This window comes from Accipiter gentilis, chromosome 15, assembly GCF_929443795.1.
Source record: "Accipiter gentilis chromosome 15, bAccGen1.1, whole genome shotgun sequence".
NCBI classification, from domain to species: Eukaryota; Metazoa; Chordata; class Aves; order Accipitriformes; family Accipitridae; genus Astur; species Astur gentilis.
The window spans coordinates 26623185-26643658 of NC_064894.1; the positions used below are offsets into that span (position 1 = coordinate 26623185).

The 20474-nt window shown below is 42.2% G+C and overlaps 1 protein-coding gene across 1 annotated transcript in view; it reads right to left on the reverse strand.

The window, feature by feature from the left end:
• Positions 1-6470: 6470 nt before the first annotated feature.
• The window catches only part of CEP85L (centrosomal protein 85 like), a 122129-nt gene continuing 108125 nt past the window's right edge, over positions 6471-20474 (reverse strand). The window contains exons 9-13 of the mRNA XM_049817914.1: positions 19608-19725; positions 19243-19293; positions 12885-12992; positions 12318-12531; positions 6471-10943 (exon numbers count right to left, since the gene is read on the reverse strand). Coding sequence (XP_049673871.1) covers positions 10780-10943; positions 12318-12531; positions 12885-12992; positions 19243-19293; positions 19608-19725 — 655 coding nt within the window. The 3' untranslated portion in view covers positions 6471-10779. The remainder of the gene's footprint in view (positions 10944-12317; positions 12532-12884; positions 12993-19242; positions 19294-19607; positions 19726-20474) is intronic.

Consider the following 20474-nt stretch of genomic DNA (forward strand, 5'->3'; position numbering starts at 1 on the left):
AAAAATCATGTTAGCATTATTGCCTGCAAAATGCATTGAAGTTTTAACTTACATAAATAAGTGAGCTAAATTATTGGAGCAATGTCTGCCACCCTCAGAGCTTGGGGAAAGACTTACGTGTGAGTGAATGGAAGGTGTACACAAACAAGTGAAGAGCAGCACTAAATGCAGTGGTAGCTGGCAGAGATTCGTTATTTTCCCGGTTTGGGAGCTGTTCACTGTCACATGGAGCAACGGAGGATTACTCACCATGGAGGAGGCTCGGGTTAGGCATTTAAACAAGCTGGGCATGCACAAATCCTGGGACCCAGGAGTGCTGAGGGAGCTGCCTGATGTCATGGCGAGGCCACTCTCGATAATCTTTGGACAGTCGTGGCAGAGGGTCCTGAGGACTGAAAGAAAACAAACGTCATTGGCATCTTCAAGAAGGGCAAGAAGGAGGGATGCAGGGAACTACAGGCTGGTCGGTCTCACCTTGACCCCTGGGAAGGTGATGGAGCAAGTTATGCTGGAAACTGTTCCTGAACATACTGAAGACAAGAAAGTGATTGGGAGTAGTCAGCGTGGATTTATGAAGGGGAAATCATGTGTGAGCAACCTGACAGACTTCAACAAAATTATTTGCTCGGTGGACAAGGGGAGAGCAATGGGTGATATCGCCTTGACTTTAGGAAGGCTTTCAGCACTCTTTCCTATAACATCCTCATGGACAAACTGATGAGTTATGGGTCCTACTGCAATTGTCGGTTAATTTGTCTGTATCCTGTAACAGTGTAGTTCTCTGCTTACTCAGAAAAAAAGGCATGAATTTCTTTCCTGAACAAGATGTTCTTACTTTATGTGATCAAGGTCTTCGACTCACTCTTTTGCTTTGTAAAGTCACCGTTTGCAATGCGTGTTACAAACAATTTAAGTTTGTTTCATTTGTGAAAATAGTAGAGGCTTTTGTTACCAATTCTGTGTTATAGAAACAAATCTACCGGGGCTTTAGAAAACTACTTAAAACTGCAACACTCAAACAAGCTGTTAATTCCCAACCACAGCCAGCTTTGGCTCTTCCATTACCCAGCACGTGGTCTCAGTCATAAAGGTATGTCCATGCTGAGTGTCGCGCTGCCTAACTGCCTTGCTTTGGGCATGGGAATTTGCAAACCCAGCTTGGATGCCCGCCAGAAGGGTTTGTGCCTCCTGCTCTGTGGAGCAAAAAAGATGCCCAAGCTGATCCATGGGAAGCGCTGATCCAGCCGGGTACCTCCCGCCTCCGTCCCGCGCCAACCTGCTCCCGGAGATGCTCCTGGCTAACAGGAGGGTTTGCAGCAGCAGTACTGTCCTGCACTCCTACGGTCAAACATCCCTTCAGATACAGCCAGCTGGCTTGCTCAAATTCCTCCAAAACTTCTGAAGGTCACGGGCAGGATGCCTCCTCTGAAATTCACTCTTCTTTGGCTGGCCTCTGACTTTCAGCAAGGTGCTTTGCCCCCGTTTTACCATAATCTCATAATTCAGGTGCTCTCCTGAGCATCCAGCATCACCCACCCCCCCCCCTTTTTTTTTTTTTTTGACAATTAAGAAAACGTCTCAGTTAAAATTGCTGATTTCTCTTTGGCAGAGGAAGCATTTCTGCTTCAGACTCCAGAGCTGCTAGAAAGAGTTTAATTCCCAAACGACGTATTTTAAGGCCAAAGTCTCCTTTTGTTTATGCAGACTGGGATCAGTGATGAGCCTTGAGAAGGTCAAGGCAAAGTTTAGCCAGTGACTCGAGGTTAATTCTTTTTAAAAAAGGGTCAGTTTTGTATTTATTCTCACATTCTCAACGTATTTTGGAGTCACGCTGCACATATTTAGTTTTAAGCTGCCTGGGATCCCCACGCTGTTAGCTGCTCTCTCAGCCATATGGGGTAGTTTGTGTGCTGACCTTCACAGCCACTGCAGCAGCCCTTTGGGGGAGATTTGGGACTTTTTGAAAACGCCAGCGCTTTGAGAAAACAATTTTGTTTTTTTAAATTGGTGAAAATCTAGGTGTTTTCGGTTCCTCTCACCTCCAAGACACAAACGGATGTCTGAGATACCAGGGTCTGAGCAGACCACCGCTTTTGCTTAAATGACTTGCAACGCACCCCATGCTGAGCCATAGCCAGCGCCGGTAAGGTTTTTAACCTGTCCTGTGTGACTAGTTTCGCCTGTGCACACAATTTGCGCTGGCTCCGTGCACGGAGCCACCCGGGCAGCGGCAAACCCAGGCTCTGAAGCTGCCACTGGCCGGGAGCAGGATAGGCTCACTCACTGGCTCGTCACGGTGGTAATTGATTTTTATGAATGAGGGCGAGGGAAAGGGTGTTAGAAACAGATTGATTATAATCGGCTTTTAATTAAAATGTTCAAACCATAATTTAAACTAAAAATATCCTATTACTTATCTTTGCTATTTCACAGGCACTAAGGCAGCGGGCGATAATGTAACTAATGATCTGATTGTCACCGGCTTGTCTAATGAAGCCTGTCTGGGGGCCGATCAGATTATGCCATCAATCAAACCCCTTTGCAGGGTTCCCTCCTTCGGCAGCGCTCCCTGCAGCGGGGTGTACGCCTGCGCCAGCTCCCTCCCAGTTGTAACCTTTATTTTCTTTTTCCAAAGTGATGAGGTCCCACGAGGGGGGCAAAAGGTAGGGCTGCAGCCAGCCGAAGTCTGCTATCTTCTAGTCATTGTTATAATACTTCAGGGATGACTTTTCTGGGAGGTGACCTTTTCGTGGCTTTAACCTGCAAGTAAATCGTATTTATCATGAAAGAGTTACTGACCAAAGAAGGGTCCAGAAACTGGGTCCTGCCACCCCAGCTCTGACATGAAGAGGACAACAAGGAGTTGTCTGGAGTAATGGAAGGGTGAGAGCCATCAACATGCCACGGCGTCGCTGAGCCTGCAGAGGAGAAAGCTCGGTCTGAAATCCCGTGGGAGCTTTCAAGCGGCTGAGCTGACCGAAGAGCCGGGTGGTTGTGCTCACAGCAACAGCCACCAGTGTGCCCGAGTGGGGCATTCAAGTACTGGGCTGGGGTGTGAGTGTCAGTCTTGAGACTCTGTCTCGGGTAGGATTTGTTTCCAGTGGGACCGAGGGTCTTCACCGGCCCACCCTGTCCCGCTGTGTGACTGTCCCACAGCCCTGGGCTTGCCCCGGGCACAGGCGTTGCTTTTTGGTCCCCTTAAAGCACGGGGCTCAAATGCACCAACACAAGACCAGCTTCTTGAACAGCTCAAGTGTCCGGGCATCGGGGGAAGACGGATCATCTCAAAAAGTTTGTGTCGTCGCTCACTCATCTCCCTCCCTGTTGCTGGATTTCCCCCCCCCCCGAATTAACTGACAATAAATTAGGCGTCACCATTACTAGAGCAAAAATAGCAGGAGGTTAGAAAGTGCATCAGTCCATTAAGTCCTGTTGTCCAAATTGCCTCTAGAAAGGCGCGCGGTCCTGCTTTTGTGAACGGCCACGTCTAAGCAGACAGTTTGGTGTTTCCTCCCTGTCCTCCCCCAGCCCCGAGCCCAGATGTAACACACCTGACCCCTACGGTCAGAAATACAAAACCAAACTTCAAAAAAAGTCTGAAAGCGATTGCAGAGTTCTGCAAAATAATTTGGTAAATGAATGAAAGCGGATGATTACAGAGAGTGTAATGAGTCCTTGCCCCAATTACTGCATTAGCTTCAAGATCTCAGACAAATCAGTTTCTGTGATACGCCTGCTCCGCAACACAGGAGTCATAAATACCAGCCGTGAAAAAAAGAACAGCAATTAATTTGTCACCAGAGAATCAATAGCCAAAAAAACGTTTTAACCCCTTCAACTGTAATGATTAAAGAGGGTTTTTTTTCCCTAATAGTAAATCATGACAATCGATAAGGAACTGTTGTCTCATCAGAGAAAGTGGTCGGTCGCAGATGCAGACATTTTGAAGCACTTTGCTGGCTCGGTATGCCAGTCCTGGAAACAGGCAGAAGGCTAATTTGGTTTCACACTCTGCCTCTTCCTCCCTGTGGTAACATAGGAGGCGTAAGGTTTATATTTTCTGTGATCGAAGCAACAGGCTGCAGCACCTGTGCCACAGCTAGCCAAAATCCTTAAGGAGCTGGATCCCGCTGGTGCTGGGAAGGGCAAGCTGGCTTCTTGAGAAACCAGGAGAAGCTGGCCTCTGGCTCAGCCCACGCTGGAGCACCGTGACCGCTTCTGTGCCCGTGAGGCCAAGGGCTGGCTCCTGCCCGCCCCGGGACAGTGGGGAACCCCCAACCCAAGGACCGGACCCTCGCCCTGACGCAGGCTCACAGCAGCGGGGCTTAGAAAAACCCTCCGGTCTGGCACCCGCGGCCACCGCAGAGCTCGGTACAACACGTTCGTCTGGGAGGGGTTTTGCCATCTTCCTGGCAGTCAGGGACTACCTGTGTTCTGGTTTTAATGTAGGGGAGACGAGCTTTTTGGATACTACATTCTATTCAGTTCCTCCTCGAAGAGGGGTTTTCAGACAGAAAACTCTCTTATCACAACCTTTAGCGTTACAATTCACTCTCTCGACAAGAGATACCACTCTTCTCAACCAGAACTTGACAATGGTTTCCTTTTGCCTTCCTCCAGGCAAATGCTTTCACAGGTACACAGACCAGTAAATCAGTTCTCTGGTCTATTAATACCCACGGGTTGCATTCTTCAGGGGAGCTGCCAAACCACTCATGAAAGAGCCCCGAAGCATTAGCTGAACCTATCAGGTTCCCCACAAACTGAGCAGGCTTCAACTCCGTGACTTGAAGCATGCCTTTACCTCCATGAAATTCAGACCCGCGACGCCAAGGAAAGGAGGAGAAAAGCAGCAGCTGCCCCCAAAGGGGGAGGGGGGGGGGGGTTTAACTCACACAAAGTAGGAGGAGAAATATGCACATACTAAAATGTAATTAAGTATCATCATTCACAGTATACGCTTTCCCTTGCCACTTGGAAATTCTCCAAGTATACTGAACCCATTCATTTACAAAACAAATGACCCAGTGTCGCTAGCACATCCTGCAGAATTGCTTAATTTACATAATGTAGGCGATCTACTGCAGATTTAGCTGTTGCGAGTTGTCCTCATTCAAGATGCTGCAGTGTTACGACCAGCGTTATTGTTTAAGGTTTTGTTTTTATCTACATTTGGAGTTGTATTTTGTTTGTGGTATAAAGGCAACAGAACATTTTCTACCACTACTATTGTTAGCAGTGCTTTAATCATGATACTTTGAAACCTAAACCTGACTTCAAGCAGTTCACAAAAGGTCACCCTCAGAAATCTTACGGAAAGTTGGCATCTGCGCAGCCCTTTACATACATTTACGCAGGGCACAGAATGCTTTTAATTGAGTTAGAAGCCCATCACTCAGTGTTCAGTCACAAGGCTGGAGAAAAGCAAGTGATCTCTACCATATATAATGCATTAGCCAATTAAAGTGAATTTCCCAGTGTCTTTGAAAAGAAGAGGTAGCGTCAACTTTTGTGCTCTGCACGATGCAGTACAAAGGGGGAAGAGGGGAACACCACTCTACACGCAACGTTCATTCAGCACTCGATGTTCTAAACAGGCTCTGAGATTTCTCACAGAGAGCTGTCACAACAGAACCCTTTTTTGGGTGACCCCACTTCCCTTGGCACTTGTGAAGACTCCTGTTACGTTGATTAAAACCCTTCACCTTTGACTTTTGCTCAGGCTGCACTAACTTGACATGGAAGGGAAGTCAGTGTTGCCTGGTTGTGTTGGACTACACTGACCTGCAGAATTCCATGCAGCAGGGATTTCTGCCTGCCTGAACTACTGCTCAGTCTGACCAGCCATCCATTTGTGCTTTCTAACTGAAAAATAATAATTAAAACCACATGACCTTCCTAATCACCATTTTTCTTCTTGGTACCAGACCCACTGCTGGTGGTGTTTCACCATCCCATTTTCTTTTTTGCCCTGTGTGACTGGCTTTGGGGCAACCACATGTTCCAAAGCTGATGAATCTTTCAGCAACTCTGAAACTAGCTATCCTAACACTTCTGCCTACTATTTTGTGCCAAGTTAGACTTTTAAAGAGTCCCACCTGCGATCTCTCCAATCAACATCCAGGATGGATAACAGGAGCACCTGCCTAAAAAAATAAGCATCAGGGACTTTAAAAAGAACTCTGCTCCAAAATCCTCTCACTACACTAAAACAATATTTTTGCTATCAAGGCCTTGATTTTTTAAAAAAAATTAATGCCAGGAAGAGAGCTCAGTCTGGTGGTATTCAGGCAGAACTACAGACCACTGAAGGGAAGCTGGGGTGGGTGTTGGGAAGATCTTTCACTATTCCTTTCTTGCCTCCTGCCCTTAGTCCAGCTTTGGTTGCTTCTGTCACATGCCAGATATTGGACAAATGAGAACCATGAAGAAATCACTTTTGTAACAAAATTTATTTTTGCTCTGTGGATACAAATCCCAAACATCAACAAACAAATTCCAGTGGAAAAATACCAGTCATTAACAATGAAAACTTTTATTATTATTTAATAAATAGAACTTTGGCATTCAAAATTCTAGCTGTAAACCCTACTTTAAAAAAAATTACAAAAGAGGCGAGAACAACAAGCCTAAAGCTGAGCCAGCCAGTGGCTCCTTTACTTTTTACAATGAACACATTGTGATTAAGTCATGACAACTCTATTTACATATGAGGTATTCTGAGCAGTTCAAAAATTGAACCCAATTTACAAAACTACCAGTCTTCAGGGACTGATCCAGTACATATGTCAGCTGTGCTTTTAAAAGATAGCTCCAGACACTCCTCCCCACTGAACTAATGATATACTGTAATTAATATACACAAAATAAACACATTATGATTTGAGTTTCCTGCTCATGCTTCATATTGAAAAAAGCTGCATACTACAACCAGCCTAACATTCAAAGTGTACACCTAGTACCTAGTTTAGAGTACTTCTGTTTCTAGCCATTACGCAAGAGTTCTTACTGCAAAAGCTTATAAACAAAATACCGGCAGGTAAGAGGAAAACAAGGTGCAGTCATCAGCATCCTAACAACTTATCTAAAGTTCAAGGGGGATATACACTTACTTCAGGCAAAAAAGGCACAAAGGTATGCAGCTGTGGAATTAATATTGCTAATGAGCTACCGGAATAGATCATCCCTTTAGATAATAACCGTTGATTTGTTTGCAGTGTAAGAATGCAGATTAGTTCAGAAGATCTTCTCCCCACTCATGACAGAGCTCATCACGTCAATGAGAAGAGCCCAATTATACCTCCAACTCCACCTGCATGACATCATTGATAAGGATGAGGAAAACTGGAGCAAGCTATGCCCATGCGGAGAGACTGCAGCGTGCCGTCACTGCCTGGGCTAGGGCAGCAGGTCAGGGAGGAAGGGGTTTGCTTTCTTTCTTTCCTTGTGCTCTTACCCTGCAAGAAAAACGTCCAAAAAACCGTTTGAAACAAAAGGCGGGCAAGCAAGGGCAAAGGAAGGAAGGAAACCTTTTGAAGTGAAAAGGACAAACTTTCAGCTCTTGTAATGACTTCACGGCCACCGGCAGTTGTGAATGCCAGAGCCCGAGTGGGTGGTTACAGCAATCTCCACAGTTCCACACAACTATCGCACTACAAAGCTGCACAGCTGAGGCTAGCAACCTAAATCACGTTTACACAACTGAGCTGTGTTACTTCTATATAGTAAATACATAGCATCATCTATAGCTTGTCCGAAGACAGTTACTTTCCAAGTCTTTTTCAAAATACATTCTTGAATACAGTAGTTACTGTAAATATCTTCTAAAGGATTGTATAGATGCAATCTGAAACTATACAAAAAATTTCTGTACAAACTTGCTGACAGCCAGAACGGCACAGTATCCATTCTTTAGCGGTTGTTTTTCAGCCCTTGAGATTGTCTAATAGCTACAGCAAAAAGTTGTCATGACTAAATCTGAGCAATTCCACTGCTAACATTCATTAATCAACTCTGTATTAAATATGCTGAGACCACACACACTACATTTTAACCAATTAAACAATCATGCATATCTTAGACAAAGCTTATTCCATTTAGAGGCATCTGTAAACTGATGCATATATAGTAACTGCTACTACTACAACAGGCCAAATTTTAAGAAATCAAAGCAAAATACTGTATCACTATAGATAGTCAATTGGTAGTCTGCATCTTTGGCTCATACATCCATCATTTACCTCCCTACTTTAATTTGACTGAGGCAGATAAACTCAGGGTTTTTTAAAATCAAGTGCTTTAAAGTCAACATAAATATTACAGGTTCCGTAATAAAAATATTACAATGCAAGATTACAGCACTGCAATCAAAGTCTTAGAAATAAAATGGGACCTCCTTCCTGAGGGACTTTCAACTAATACTCGAAGAGCATAAAAGCTCCTGAAGTGCTTTGCAAATATAAATTACTGATCTCAACTCTGCAGTACAGTATCACCATTTAACAGAAGGGACAATGGAGGCACACCAGCCAAGTGACCAGCTTAATAGTTCAAAGTGACTCAGAAAATCTCATGCTCCTCTCTAATCACTCCATTAAACTCCTTGTTATTTCCAACAAATTTAGAAAAATGTGTTGCTTGGTAATTTTTTATAGGTACAACATTTCCATCTAAGGAAATAATAACGTGTGACTTACAAGTATTAGGGAGAGAGGAAACAACCTACTTTATTATCTGAAATGTTATTGTTGAATTCTGTTATGAGACAGATGCCATAAACTGGAGACTATTATTTCACTGCAAGGACAAAACTGATGAACTACACCAAAGGAACGAGCTGAGGCCCTAGTCACGAAAGCCAATGCTGTTAGAGCCACAGGAGACTGTAAGCCCATTTCTGTGAAGATCCTTGTTTTCAGTTTTGCACTAGTATAACAGTACACCTTCAAACCTACAGAAAGAACACAGAAATTTAAAATGAAACTGCCTCGGTTTTTACCTTGAAGTAGAGACACTGGGCAATTTCACTTGAGATTTCATCTAGACACTGTTTTAGTGCTCACAGGAGCTGAACCAGTCAGATTAATCTATCTGAAAACACCATGTAGCAGTAACACAAATAGCAACACTATTTTTCACAAGTTAGTCCATGTGTAGGTTCAGGATAGAGAAAACTGTCAAATAAATAAGTCCATATAGCTAAAAAAATTAAATCACTAAATTATAAAAACAACATTAACGGTAACTGTTTAACAACGAACAGAAAGCAAAACATCACCAAGTTAAAACCGGTAACCAGTCTACATTGCTATACCGTTTTTTTCTATTAACATAAATATAATCAGAGAACTGAAGATACTAACACTTTTGCCATAGAAATGTTACCCTAGAATTTACTTGGTTCTAACCACTAAGCTTTCTAAGAGATTTCTGCTGTTATCCACACTACGAGTCAGTTGACTGGCTTGCACCTTAGTCATTTGAAACTTCCTTTTAATACCATATATGTAACTGATGCTCATGTATTTTCTTAACAGCGTGATTTGAGAGTGTGTTTGCTCTTTGCAAGTTTTCCGTTTTCTTCAGTTAAATACTATTTTACACCATGCATAACTGTGTAGTTAACTTGCAGTAATGTTCCAGGAAATTAGAAGCATTAATGTCATCTGTCCCACAGGAGTGAAACGCCACTGCCAAGTGACACTCGCTGAATAAACCATGGAACATGATCTTATTTTTTACTGTAATTGCTTCCTACATAAATGGAGAAATTAAGAATTCCCAAACAACGTGGAAAATTTTGCAGTCCTCAGATAACCGAGTACTTAATACTGCTACGTGGAAACATTCTGTTCTGAGCCCTGATTTTGCCAAGTGCCAAACACCCGTTTTGTAGCTGTGGTAAAAAACAATTGAGGTGGTTCACAACCTCATCAGAGGCCTTCAGGAATGGAACACAGACCAGCCACATTTTAAAATGGAGATGACCTAACACTAAAATAGAGTCTTTTTTTTTTTTTTCCTCCCCTGACAGCCATATACTATGCTGCAGTTTCATGCCTTCCAGCTTCTCTGGGTTTGTCACAGACTTCGTATTACTGAAACTTCTTACTGCAATGTGAGAGTGCTTAAAACAATTTGATAGTGCTATATTTTATGGACTTCATTTGCATAAAGTTGTTAAAACTTGGTTTTCTTCTGCTATTGGGCAAACAAGCTAGACACCTATTACTAAAACCAACATCTTTCCTGTATCAAATTTTTTAGGCAACTTGAAGAGCAACTACTTTTTGTAGTGCTCCAATTGCAATTCTTAGAGTGAAGTGCAGTTGCAGAAGCCTCCAATTTCACCACATACAGCTATAGATCCTTCGACCATCTGCTCTAATTTCAGAACACAGATAATGCCATACAAACCCTTGATGAAGGAAAGGACTGAGAGAGTAGCAGCACGGCTGTTTTGATGCTCTGATTCCAGAAACTAGGTGAAGTAATAAAATGAGACCTAATGAAGGAAACAGAGTATCCAACTGAATCATTCTTCACAGTTTACTCCTACATTCAGTAGTTTGGAGAAAAGTTTTCTTGTACTTTGTACCACTCTGTTCAAATGATGACTCTGCTCTCCCCACCAGACTCCCAAGTTAAAATATGCACAATCTTCAGAGAGATGCACGTGCGGCGCTATTTGCAGTCTTCCAATATGGCTCCTTAATAGAAATGCAAAGACCTGTGACACAGCAGCATTTAATAAGTCATTTGCTACTAGATGAAATGTTGTCATTGAGTAATGCAATTGTCCCCCATGTCCTGAGCATAACGGTCCGACATTATAGTCCTTAATTCATCAATATCCTTTCGTAACTGACAAACGTCCAAGAGCTTCTTCGAAAGTGTTTCTGTGCTGTGGTAATTCTCATTCTCTTCAGCTGAACAGCTCAGTGCTACGAAAAACAACACCCAAGGTTAAAGCTCTAGCAACTGTGCTCTGTGAATACTTGAACTAGTCACTCCCCTTTGAAATAAGGGGTAGGTCACTTTCACTTAATTACATCAAGACAAATCATGCCGTAGTATGATGAAAAGCCAACAACATGTGGTACCCTGTGAACTTAAAGTCAATTCAGAGCCCATCAGTGCTTCTCTGAAAGACATGTTTTTCTGTTTGCACCAAGATCTAGACTTGCTAAAGTCTGATGGATCTCAACAGCAGGAAAAAACTGGGCAGAACAGCATTTCCTAGAAATTTTGGAGGTTTCTATAACCACTCAGAAAAAAATGGATATGAGGGCTTGGGAAATGAGCCCAATCTATGATGGTGAGATAGTACTACAGATATGCTGCACTATTCATCCTGCTGGCTGATGACGGTCTCGTGGACTTTCAGATTGGCATATGCTGCACTCTCCGCTACTTCAGGGGGTTACAGTGCAGATGAATCTATGTGGCATATAGTAGCTCTTGCTGCACAGGACACTATACTGTTACTTTTCTACCTTGCTGATGGTCCAGTTCAGCAACCAGTCTATCTGATTAATTCTAATTAACATTCAGAAAACAAAAGAGTATGATAGTTTCAGGTAAAAAAAAAAAAAGTAATTGTTTATTAAGCTTGTTAAAAGACAAGACCTAACACAAACTCACTACACTGAAGCTTTGTCTGACCGGCTTTAGGGCGTGCTTCTCATTTCCCGGTTAAATTTAACAGCTTAGTAGGTGCTGAAGACTAGATGTGCCATTAACAGTACTGGACACGAAGTTGCCTGGCACTAGGCTTATCTAATCCACACAGATACACCCACCACCACCCCTGAAACCAGACATATACATGTTCAAACAGTAGATGTACATTCCTACCACTTGACCCCAAGGGCTTTAAAACAAAAACATGTGATGTAGCCACACCAGGCCTGCTTATGTCTCACCTCCCTCACCATGAGTTTATAGGGCAGAACACGTTTGACAGAAAAGCACCCCTTAACCGTCAGGGTGACTGCAGCATGTCTCAGGAGGGATGGACACCTGGCTACACACCCTTCTTTTCTAGTGGGGTGAACATATCCATGATCAGGTCCATATGAAGAGCCAGCTACCTCCTCTCCTGACTTGGCAAGGACCTGTGTAGTCATATGCATTTAGTGGCCCAGGTGCACTAAAAGCCCAGCTTTTCCAGAGTGCTCCAGGAGCACGGCTCACGCACAGCTGCTCCAGTTGCACAGCAAAGGGGGACACTGGCCTGTCCAGCTAGCAAGTTCGAGCACCGCTTAATTCCTCTGTGTCAAAACACTATTAAGCATTGGAATGACAACATCACTTACATCTGATTCCCAGCAGTAAGGAAAGGTTAGGCTCCTTGCCCTGAGCTCTCTGGGTAAGAATACTGCACAGTGCTTTCAAGTCAAACAAGCAATGGGACATTTCCTTGAACAACTGGTCTGCTATAGGCATCTTCTCAGATACTGGCTGCCGGGACTGCTCCACCTGCCGCATTTGCTCCTTCAGGCAGGCATTCTCTTCCATCAGTCTTTGGTTCTTTGTGAAAAGTAAATGGGGAAAAAGCAGCAAGTTAGTCTGCAGCATGCACTGTAGCAGAAAGTTTCCTGTTTCAAACCACAAACAATATAATTAAAAATAATTAATTTCTGTATATATAATCAATATTTCTGTACCCCTCCAAAGAATGTCACCATTCATTAGCGGCCTTCACCCTTGAAGTTCTCACTTCTTGAGGTAGGGATGGTATCTATTTTATGTCTGCATAGTAGCCAGCACAGTCAAATATGTAATTAAGCTCATAGAGCCCTACCATGGGATCTCATGATCATTCTATAAGGTTCTTCCCAGTTGGTGTGGTCAGGGATTGGGTTACTGAAGTTTTTACTTACTTCAGAGAGAGTTTTATTTAACTGCTCTATATTCCTTTCCTTTTCTTCAAGCTCATTCGTCATCTTCTGAACGATCAGCTTTTCTTGCAAAAGCTTCTCTTGCATAGACTAAAGTGAATGAAAACACAGGTTATGATTTACATTTTCATACTTTATATTAGCACTGACAAAAAAATGCATCCTCAGTAAATTACTAAGTTTCAGTTATTTATTGTTTTTGTAGGAATTCTTCATTTTTTATTTTCTACCATGTTCCACCTGGTAATGCTCAACTGGACTCCAACAGCTCTCTGTACACTAACACAGCTATTCCAAATATCAGTGAAACCCTTTAAATAAGCACTATCTATTTGGAAACAAAAAGACGGTATGTATGCAAACCCTTTCTCCAATGTGGAATGCATGAAGTTTAAAATAACCGTGCAATAGTGTTTATTCTAACCAAACAATTTCACAGCAGATTAATGACAACCAAGCTTCATTTGTGCAATTCCAAGTTGTAACTGAAGATTTTTTTTGGCCTTTACTTTCAACAGAGACTATGGCAGGACTTCCTACCACCTTTCATATCACAGAATTCACCTCGCCTTCTACACAGCTGAGAAGAAAACCTTTGACAGTTGATACAGAGCAGCAGCCTCTTTAAAACCATTCACACACAAGACAGAACAATCTATACAACTCTAATGTGCTGAAAAAACAACTGCAGTAACTCATTTGTAGTTGATAGTGTCATTTTTAACAGATATAGTAATTACTGTTTTCAATAATGTAAATAGCAAATTTCTAGGATGCTGTTGCACTTGAGTATTGGAGCTTTCCATGCCTGACGTCCTGATCAGGGACAAGCAGCAACAAACAAACAACTGCTGCAACATGGAATCAGCTGCTGTCAGTTCCCTAGTTTTCACCTACAGAGTTGAAACTGAGGAATCATGAGATCTTTCCGAAGTGGATTTTTGGGGGTGAATTCAGCATGACCACAGATGTCTTTGTTGTTAAATGCACTCGTATTTATTCCACTAGTTGGCTTTTAGGTCTGTAGATATGTCTTTCAAGGTCATCTGGCAAAATTCAGAAAGAGGAATATTCAAACCATCTTACCAGAATACTAATAACAATGAAGAGTGATTATATAAAACTCCTGATGCTTTAAACAGAGAGATCTTTTCATCTTTCATGAAGAAAAAAATCCTCTTTTGTCATTAATGGTATTACTCACAAATCCAATGCTGTGCTAGCACAGCGCATATAAAGTGTCATCTCCATCCCTAGCTCAGCACATTGGTATGTAAAACCTGTTGCCGAATTTCAATTATAAGATGCAAATCCGATCCCATCATGCTCAAAATACAGCTGGAGCACTGGTAACAACAGTGCATGCCTTGGCACAGTTTTGATTGTAACCTTCCACAGAGTGGAACCAGAGACCATGATGGGGGGAGGAGAAGGAGCATTTCACAAACCAATGGCTCTCGATTTATGGAATTACACTGTCCCAGAAGAATGTTTTTTTCTTGAATCTCTGTAGCAACAATCCTAAAGATTCTTCTTCCAAAGCAGAGAACTCTCTCTCAGGGAATTCTATGTGGTAGCTTAAATAAAATGTTATAGAAAGACCGAAGTCACTCTTTAGTAAAAAATATGTTTAAATTGCTGCACTATGATTCTGCAACCCTATTCAAAGACAGAAAAAGCCCAAGCTCCCCACTTGACAGAACCACAGCAAATTATATCAAGGTATGTTGGTTTTGGGGTCTTAGTAAAATAATTTAGCTTTGGAAAAGAAGCCAAATTTACTCTTGTGAGAGTTATTCCTAAGATACGTGAAGAATAGAACTTTCAGGGTACCAGCACTGAGGACTGTAGCACATGGGAGACACTGTCTGTACACAGGTCTGCCTTTTACCATGTGTGTGGCCTACCGAGTGGATGACAAGCCACTTAATTGACTTGCCAGCTGTAAGAATTATTAGTGCTGATGAGAAGGCAGGGAGTAATGGGAGGTAAGGCCAGGGCCAACACAGAGTGGAGTTTTTAATGGCCTGGCCCCATTCATGGGAGGTGGGCAGCCTTGACAAAATTTCCCAATGCATTCAGCTCAACACTGCACAAGTGTATTCTCATACCCTTTGAAAAACTGGAAGACAACGATGCTAAAATTTACACACTTAATATGGACTAAAAAAACCCCACACTTCATTTTCATGTAATTAATAAGAATCAGCAGGCAGAACCTGGAAATGACTACTTGTTTTTAAAACCATTTTCACACGCTTGACCAACGTGCTTCTCAGTTCACCCACACTGTGCCCCTCAAAAGGAAGCGCTGAAGTAACAACGTGCATCCTAAAGATAAGCCGTGCGAGAAAGCACAGCTTCCCACTCCAGTGGGAGGAAGAGGAGGAAGAAAGAGAGCCCTGCCCCACGTCAGAGGAAACTCCCCGGGCTGGGAGAGGGCAGGAAATATCCCGCTGCAGGCATTTCCTTTGTCGGGCTTGCAGATGAGCAGAAACCGCAGTGGTGTTGAACTTCAGTTTTTTAAAAACATTACCTACTGAGAAAAATAGCCATATTGGGTCAGACCGAAGGTCCCTCTTGCTCCGGCTGTGGCAGCAGCCAAACAGATGCAGCTTCGGAAGGAGGAGGAGGAGGAAAACAGGGCAGTGCAGGTGCCCAAAACACCCTCCCAGCTCCAAGTATCTTCAAATTTTAATAGTCTTGGACGATGAGCAACTTCAGGGACACCCAGAGCCCCAATTACGATACGTGCATCAGTACTACCACTTAGACATTTCACGTTTGTGTCAACGCCAGACATTAAAGGTTTGTCTGTGCAGCCTTCCTGAGGGTGAGCAGGTGGTAGGAAAGACAGGTTCAGAAATATTATCTTCTCCAGTGTATCTTCAGAACTACATCTGCCATAAAACTTACATGACTGTGCAAACTACTCCAAAAACAACTTCTAGAATATTCCAAATAATGTCCAAATGCTCAGTTCATGAGTTACACCGTTTAACAGGAACTACTAGAAGTGGAAATCAGTGTTTATTTCTAAACGATACACCTAACATCTATCATTCTCTGCTTCCCTAACCTTAAAGCTCAGAAAAAGCACATGTGCTTACCGGCTTGGCTGAGCCCACAGTGCTATGACTTCCCAGTTGTTCATAGCGCTACGAGTCCTCTGCACTTCACCCTTAATTTTTCCATATGCTTTCCAAAGTTACAATTTTGTGGCATTACTCCCAGCCTGGCACAGTTTGGGTTTATTGTGACTGACAGGATTGACAGATGTACTTTGGGTAACACAGGCATCATACAATCTGACTTATTTCTACTGTCTTTTTTTTATTTTTAATACCAAAAAATGTTTAATTTGTACTATCTAAATTAATCATGTAAGTACGGATTTTTTTCAACACTGCTCTCCTCTATAATTTTTCTCTTTCTGAAAATGAACTATATATGCAGCATGACATCTTGTTAAGACCAACCAGAATTTTAATCCTGCACACTCAGGAGAGCAAATCAACCAAGCAAAACCATACAAGGAAGATCAAAATCATTCCACCACAATTATGAGCAAATAGGAACTAGTACTGCTTCATGCACTGCTGTATGAAAGAGAACTTCTTCGCTTTCAGCTTGCAGGTTAAAAACAATGAACTGAAATACATTCTCAAGCATAAGTTTACAATGTGGCAGAAGACAGGGAAGAAAATGAGATCTTCTGAGCTGAAGATAAATTACATCTCTGTGCCAACAAGGGATTTCAGTTTCTAATGAACTAATTTTCAGTGCTTCCCAGGTGTCCTGGTTCTGGCTGGGATAGAGTTAATTTTCTTTCTAGTAGCTGGTATAGTGCTATGTATTGGATTCAGTATGAGAAGAATGTTGATAACACTGATGTTTTCAGTTGTTGCTAAGTAGTGTTTAGACTAAGTCAAGGATTTTTCAGCTTCTCATGCCCAGCCAGCAAGAAGGCTGGAGGGGCACAAGAAGTTGGGAGGGGACACAGCCAGGACAGCTGACCCAAACTGGCCAAAGGGGTATTCCAGACCATGGGACATCATGCCCAACTGGGGGGAGCTGGCCTGGGGGATCACTGCTCGGGAACTAACTGGGCATCGCTCAGCGAGTGGTGAGCAATTGCACTGTGCATCACTTGGTTTATATATTCAAATCTTTTTTTATTATTATTATTGTCATCTTATTATTGTTATTATTATCATTATTAGTGTCTTCCTTTCTGTTCTATTAAACTGTTCTTATCTCAACCCACGAGTTTTACCTTTTTCCTTCTGATTCTCTCCCCCATCCCACTGCGGGGGGGGGGGTGGTGGTGTAAGTGGGCAGCTGCGTGGAGCTTAGTTACTGGCTGGGGTTAAACCACACCACCAGGGAACAAATGTGGAAGACCAGGGAGATCAAGGATACAAAGAAGCTGTTGTAGTCTACAAGTAATTTGAAGGCTCACACCATTTTCAAACCTTATTTTCTGTCCTTATATAAATTACCTCAAAAAAGGAAAACTAAGAGAAAGTCCTGGAGAACAGACCACTACTCTGTTCAGAGACTGTCACAACTACTCAGCATTTCCCGGTCGCAGCTCCCTGAAGTCACTTCAGACTAAGCACACAAAACAGCCATCTGTATAAACATGCACAAAGATCACTAGGCTCCACAAAGACCACTAGTCTCAAGTTAAAAGTGATGGAGAGAAAAAGATCAGAAAGTTTAGGAATTATGAAGAGATCTAGGCTGGTGATAATACATCTAGATAAGTTGTGCAAATTTCTTATAAGCACAACATATACACCTAATATGTATGTACATAATCTTAACTAAACTACAAACAGGGACAGAGAACCTCAGGAAGATTATGGAGTTCAATTTGAACTTTTTTTTTTTTTTTTTAAATTATGAAATATCTGGAATGACATTTGCCTGTGTCACAATTTTTGCATATAACAGGCTGCTCTGTGAAAACATCTCAATTTGATCAATTTTGTCTTCTTCAAACCTAGAGAATTTTAAATTATTGATTTTGCTTTTCAGTTAACAGACGCATGTTGTGTTGCAACTTAAATTCCCCTATTGCTTCTCTACAGATGTATTTAGTGCACTGTAATTTAATCGAGCAAAAATATGGTTGTCGACAGCAATCAGGCCTGCTATTTACCTGCATGGTAGAGAAAGGAAGCAACTTAATGGTGGAAGACAATTTACTTTCAATAGCTATAAACAAGCAAACTTGGCTCCAGTGTGCAAAGTGGAAATAAGAAAGCACGTTCTTTCTTTGTATCTCTTCATTATTTGGATTCTAGCTCCATAGAGTGCTCCCTTTCACTTCAGAAGGAGCAGGCATTCAGCTGATTGTTTACTACCATTTTGTTGTTCTTCCAAACCTAATGTACACAGAGCCAAAGCAGAAGCACCTTCTTCATTCTCAAGGGACAACCCTGTAACCTCATTCTCTCTGGAGGGCAAGGAAGCAAAAAATGTGGAGACAAACAACAGTCTAGAAGAAGAATGCAGAAACTAGAATTTATTGAATTTGGCTTCAGTATTTGCTGAAAACAGATGTTTATCTGTTTTTTTAAATGCTCAGCTTTTTCTAGAGCAAGTCATACTTTCTTTCCTATAACCTGTATAATGTTTCCTTTTCTCCACAACAAATACTGGTGATCACTAGGTAACTTTAAAGTCTCAGGAGCCTGATGTGTTAATCCAATCCACAGAGCTGCAACTGACTGCTAGCTGACAACCTCTGCTGGCTTGAAAAACCCTTGGCTCCAAGCTAGGTGCCTAAAATCGGCCAAGAGAGTTAAGATATCTAAGTGAGTGACGTTGTCAGAAACCAGTTGAACAGGAATCTGCTTAAATGATGTGAAATATGAGGTGGTATGGTTTAGAAAGGCACCTGTCTCTACTAAGGATCTCAGCAGTGAAGCTCCTAATCAGTATCACTTTTTGTATTTTGGATGATCATCTGAACCCCGAAGTTTGATGAGAGGCTTCACTGCTACTTACAGAGGCAGTCCTCACACTTGAAACAGGCAGTTCTGATATGACATCCACTAGACCAGCAGAATAAGGATTCTACATTGCAACAGCTTCTCACTTTATGATGAGTACCAGCAAAGTGCTAAACTATACAAACATCAATAATCAATACATCATGAGCCTGCAAGAGAACACAGGTCAACTACAGGCCATAAGATTAAGTTCTTGGCATTTCTACCTTTGCCTCCTATTCGGCAAGATAAAAGGACAAAATTCAACTTCAGTAATGTTATCTTTATGAACTAAAAATGTAAAGAATAAACAACAGAATATATACACGCTTTCTTACCTGCATGTCTAAAATCAGTCCAGCTATCTGATTTTGTTGATTGTCTATGACCTAGAATATAAAATTGAGTCATTTAAAAGGCTTGAATCTCTTCAGATCGTTTTTTAAGAATCAGCTTACAGGTGTGTAGCCATAGGTTTTAAATGGAATCTTTGAAAACGTAAATGACAGAGTTTAACTCTGATAGAACAAGAAATTCATGCAAAAGAAACATACTGAACAGAAACAGACAGATATTGAAAAGAAATGTGAATTAGCAACAAATGTGTGATTCTTTAGTGAGATATTTGTTTCTAAAGTAAAAAAATAAGGAAAGGCGAGACTCAAGGTTAAAGATGCCACCAACAGATCATTTGCAGACTAACCTTACTGGCTTTCTCATTCTTTTCTTTGAGACATTCATTCTCACTCTGAAGCTGTTTTGTGTCCAACATGGGAAGGCGAATACCATCCTCCAGGCATTTTTCTACTTTCTGTTGTAAACTGCCATTCAACATGAAAGAAAAATTAAGTGCACTGACAGAAACCAGACAGACTGTGTGTTCTAGCAAAAAATTAGAAAGTTGCACCATCTTCCAACCAGAACTGTAAACTGTACCTAGCAGAATCCAGCCTTACGAATGAGCAAACCAACAGTGGATGAATGATGCTACTGAAGTTACCGTAGCACTGACAAGAAGAGATTCATGCAGGAATGGTTTTATGGGCCAGATTCTGCGCTCCATCTCCCAAAAGGCACAGCTCCAGCAGTACAGCAGAGGGAGAGAGGGCAGGGAGGAGCAAAGAAAAGCTTTGTGGTGTTCACAGCTGCTCTGTGCTACTGTGGGAGGCAAAGCCAGAACCAGCATGGATCAGAGGAGTCTTCGAATCTCTCAAAGTTACAGGAGCTTTAGAATCGGACTCTGTCACTGGGGCACGCACAACTCAAAACGGAGTCCAGAACCGGAGGTTGCACCGAGTACCGGTCGCCGATCCTTCGTGCCCTGTGTGACTTGTAAGGGGGAGCATAAAGCCACCCCTGCCAGCTGCTCCCACACAAGGGCATGGCCTTCAGACCCTCTGCAGCTCAACTCAAGCTCCTAGGTGTAGCCAGAGCCTTTGCCTGCTCAACTTCTCTCAGAAAGGAAATACATTTTATTAGTGTTAATCTTGCTGTCTAATTTAGAAACCAAAGGCCACCTCAACTATGTGTAGGCTTTCAGAAAAGACAAAATGATCCCCCTTCCAGATTA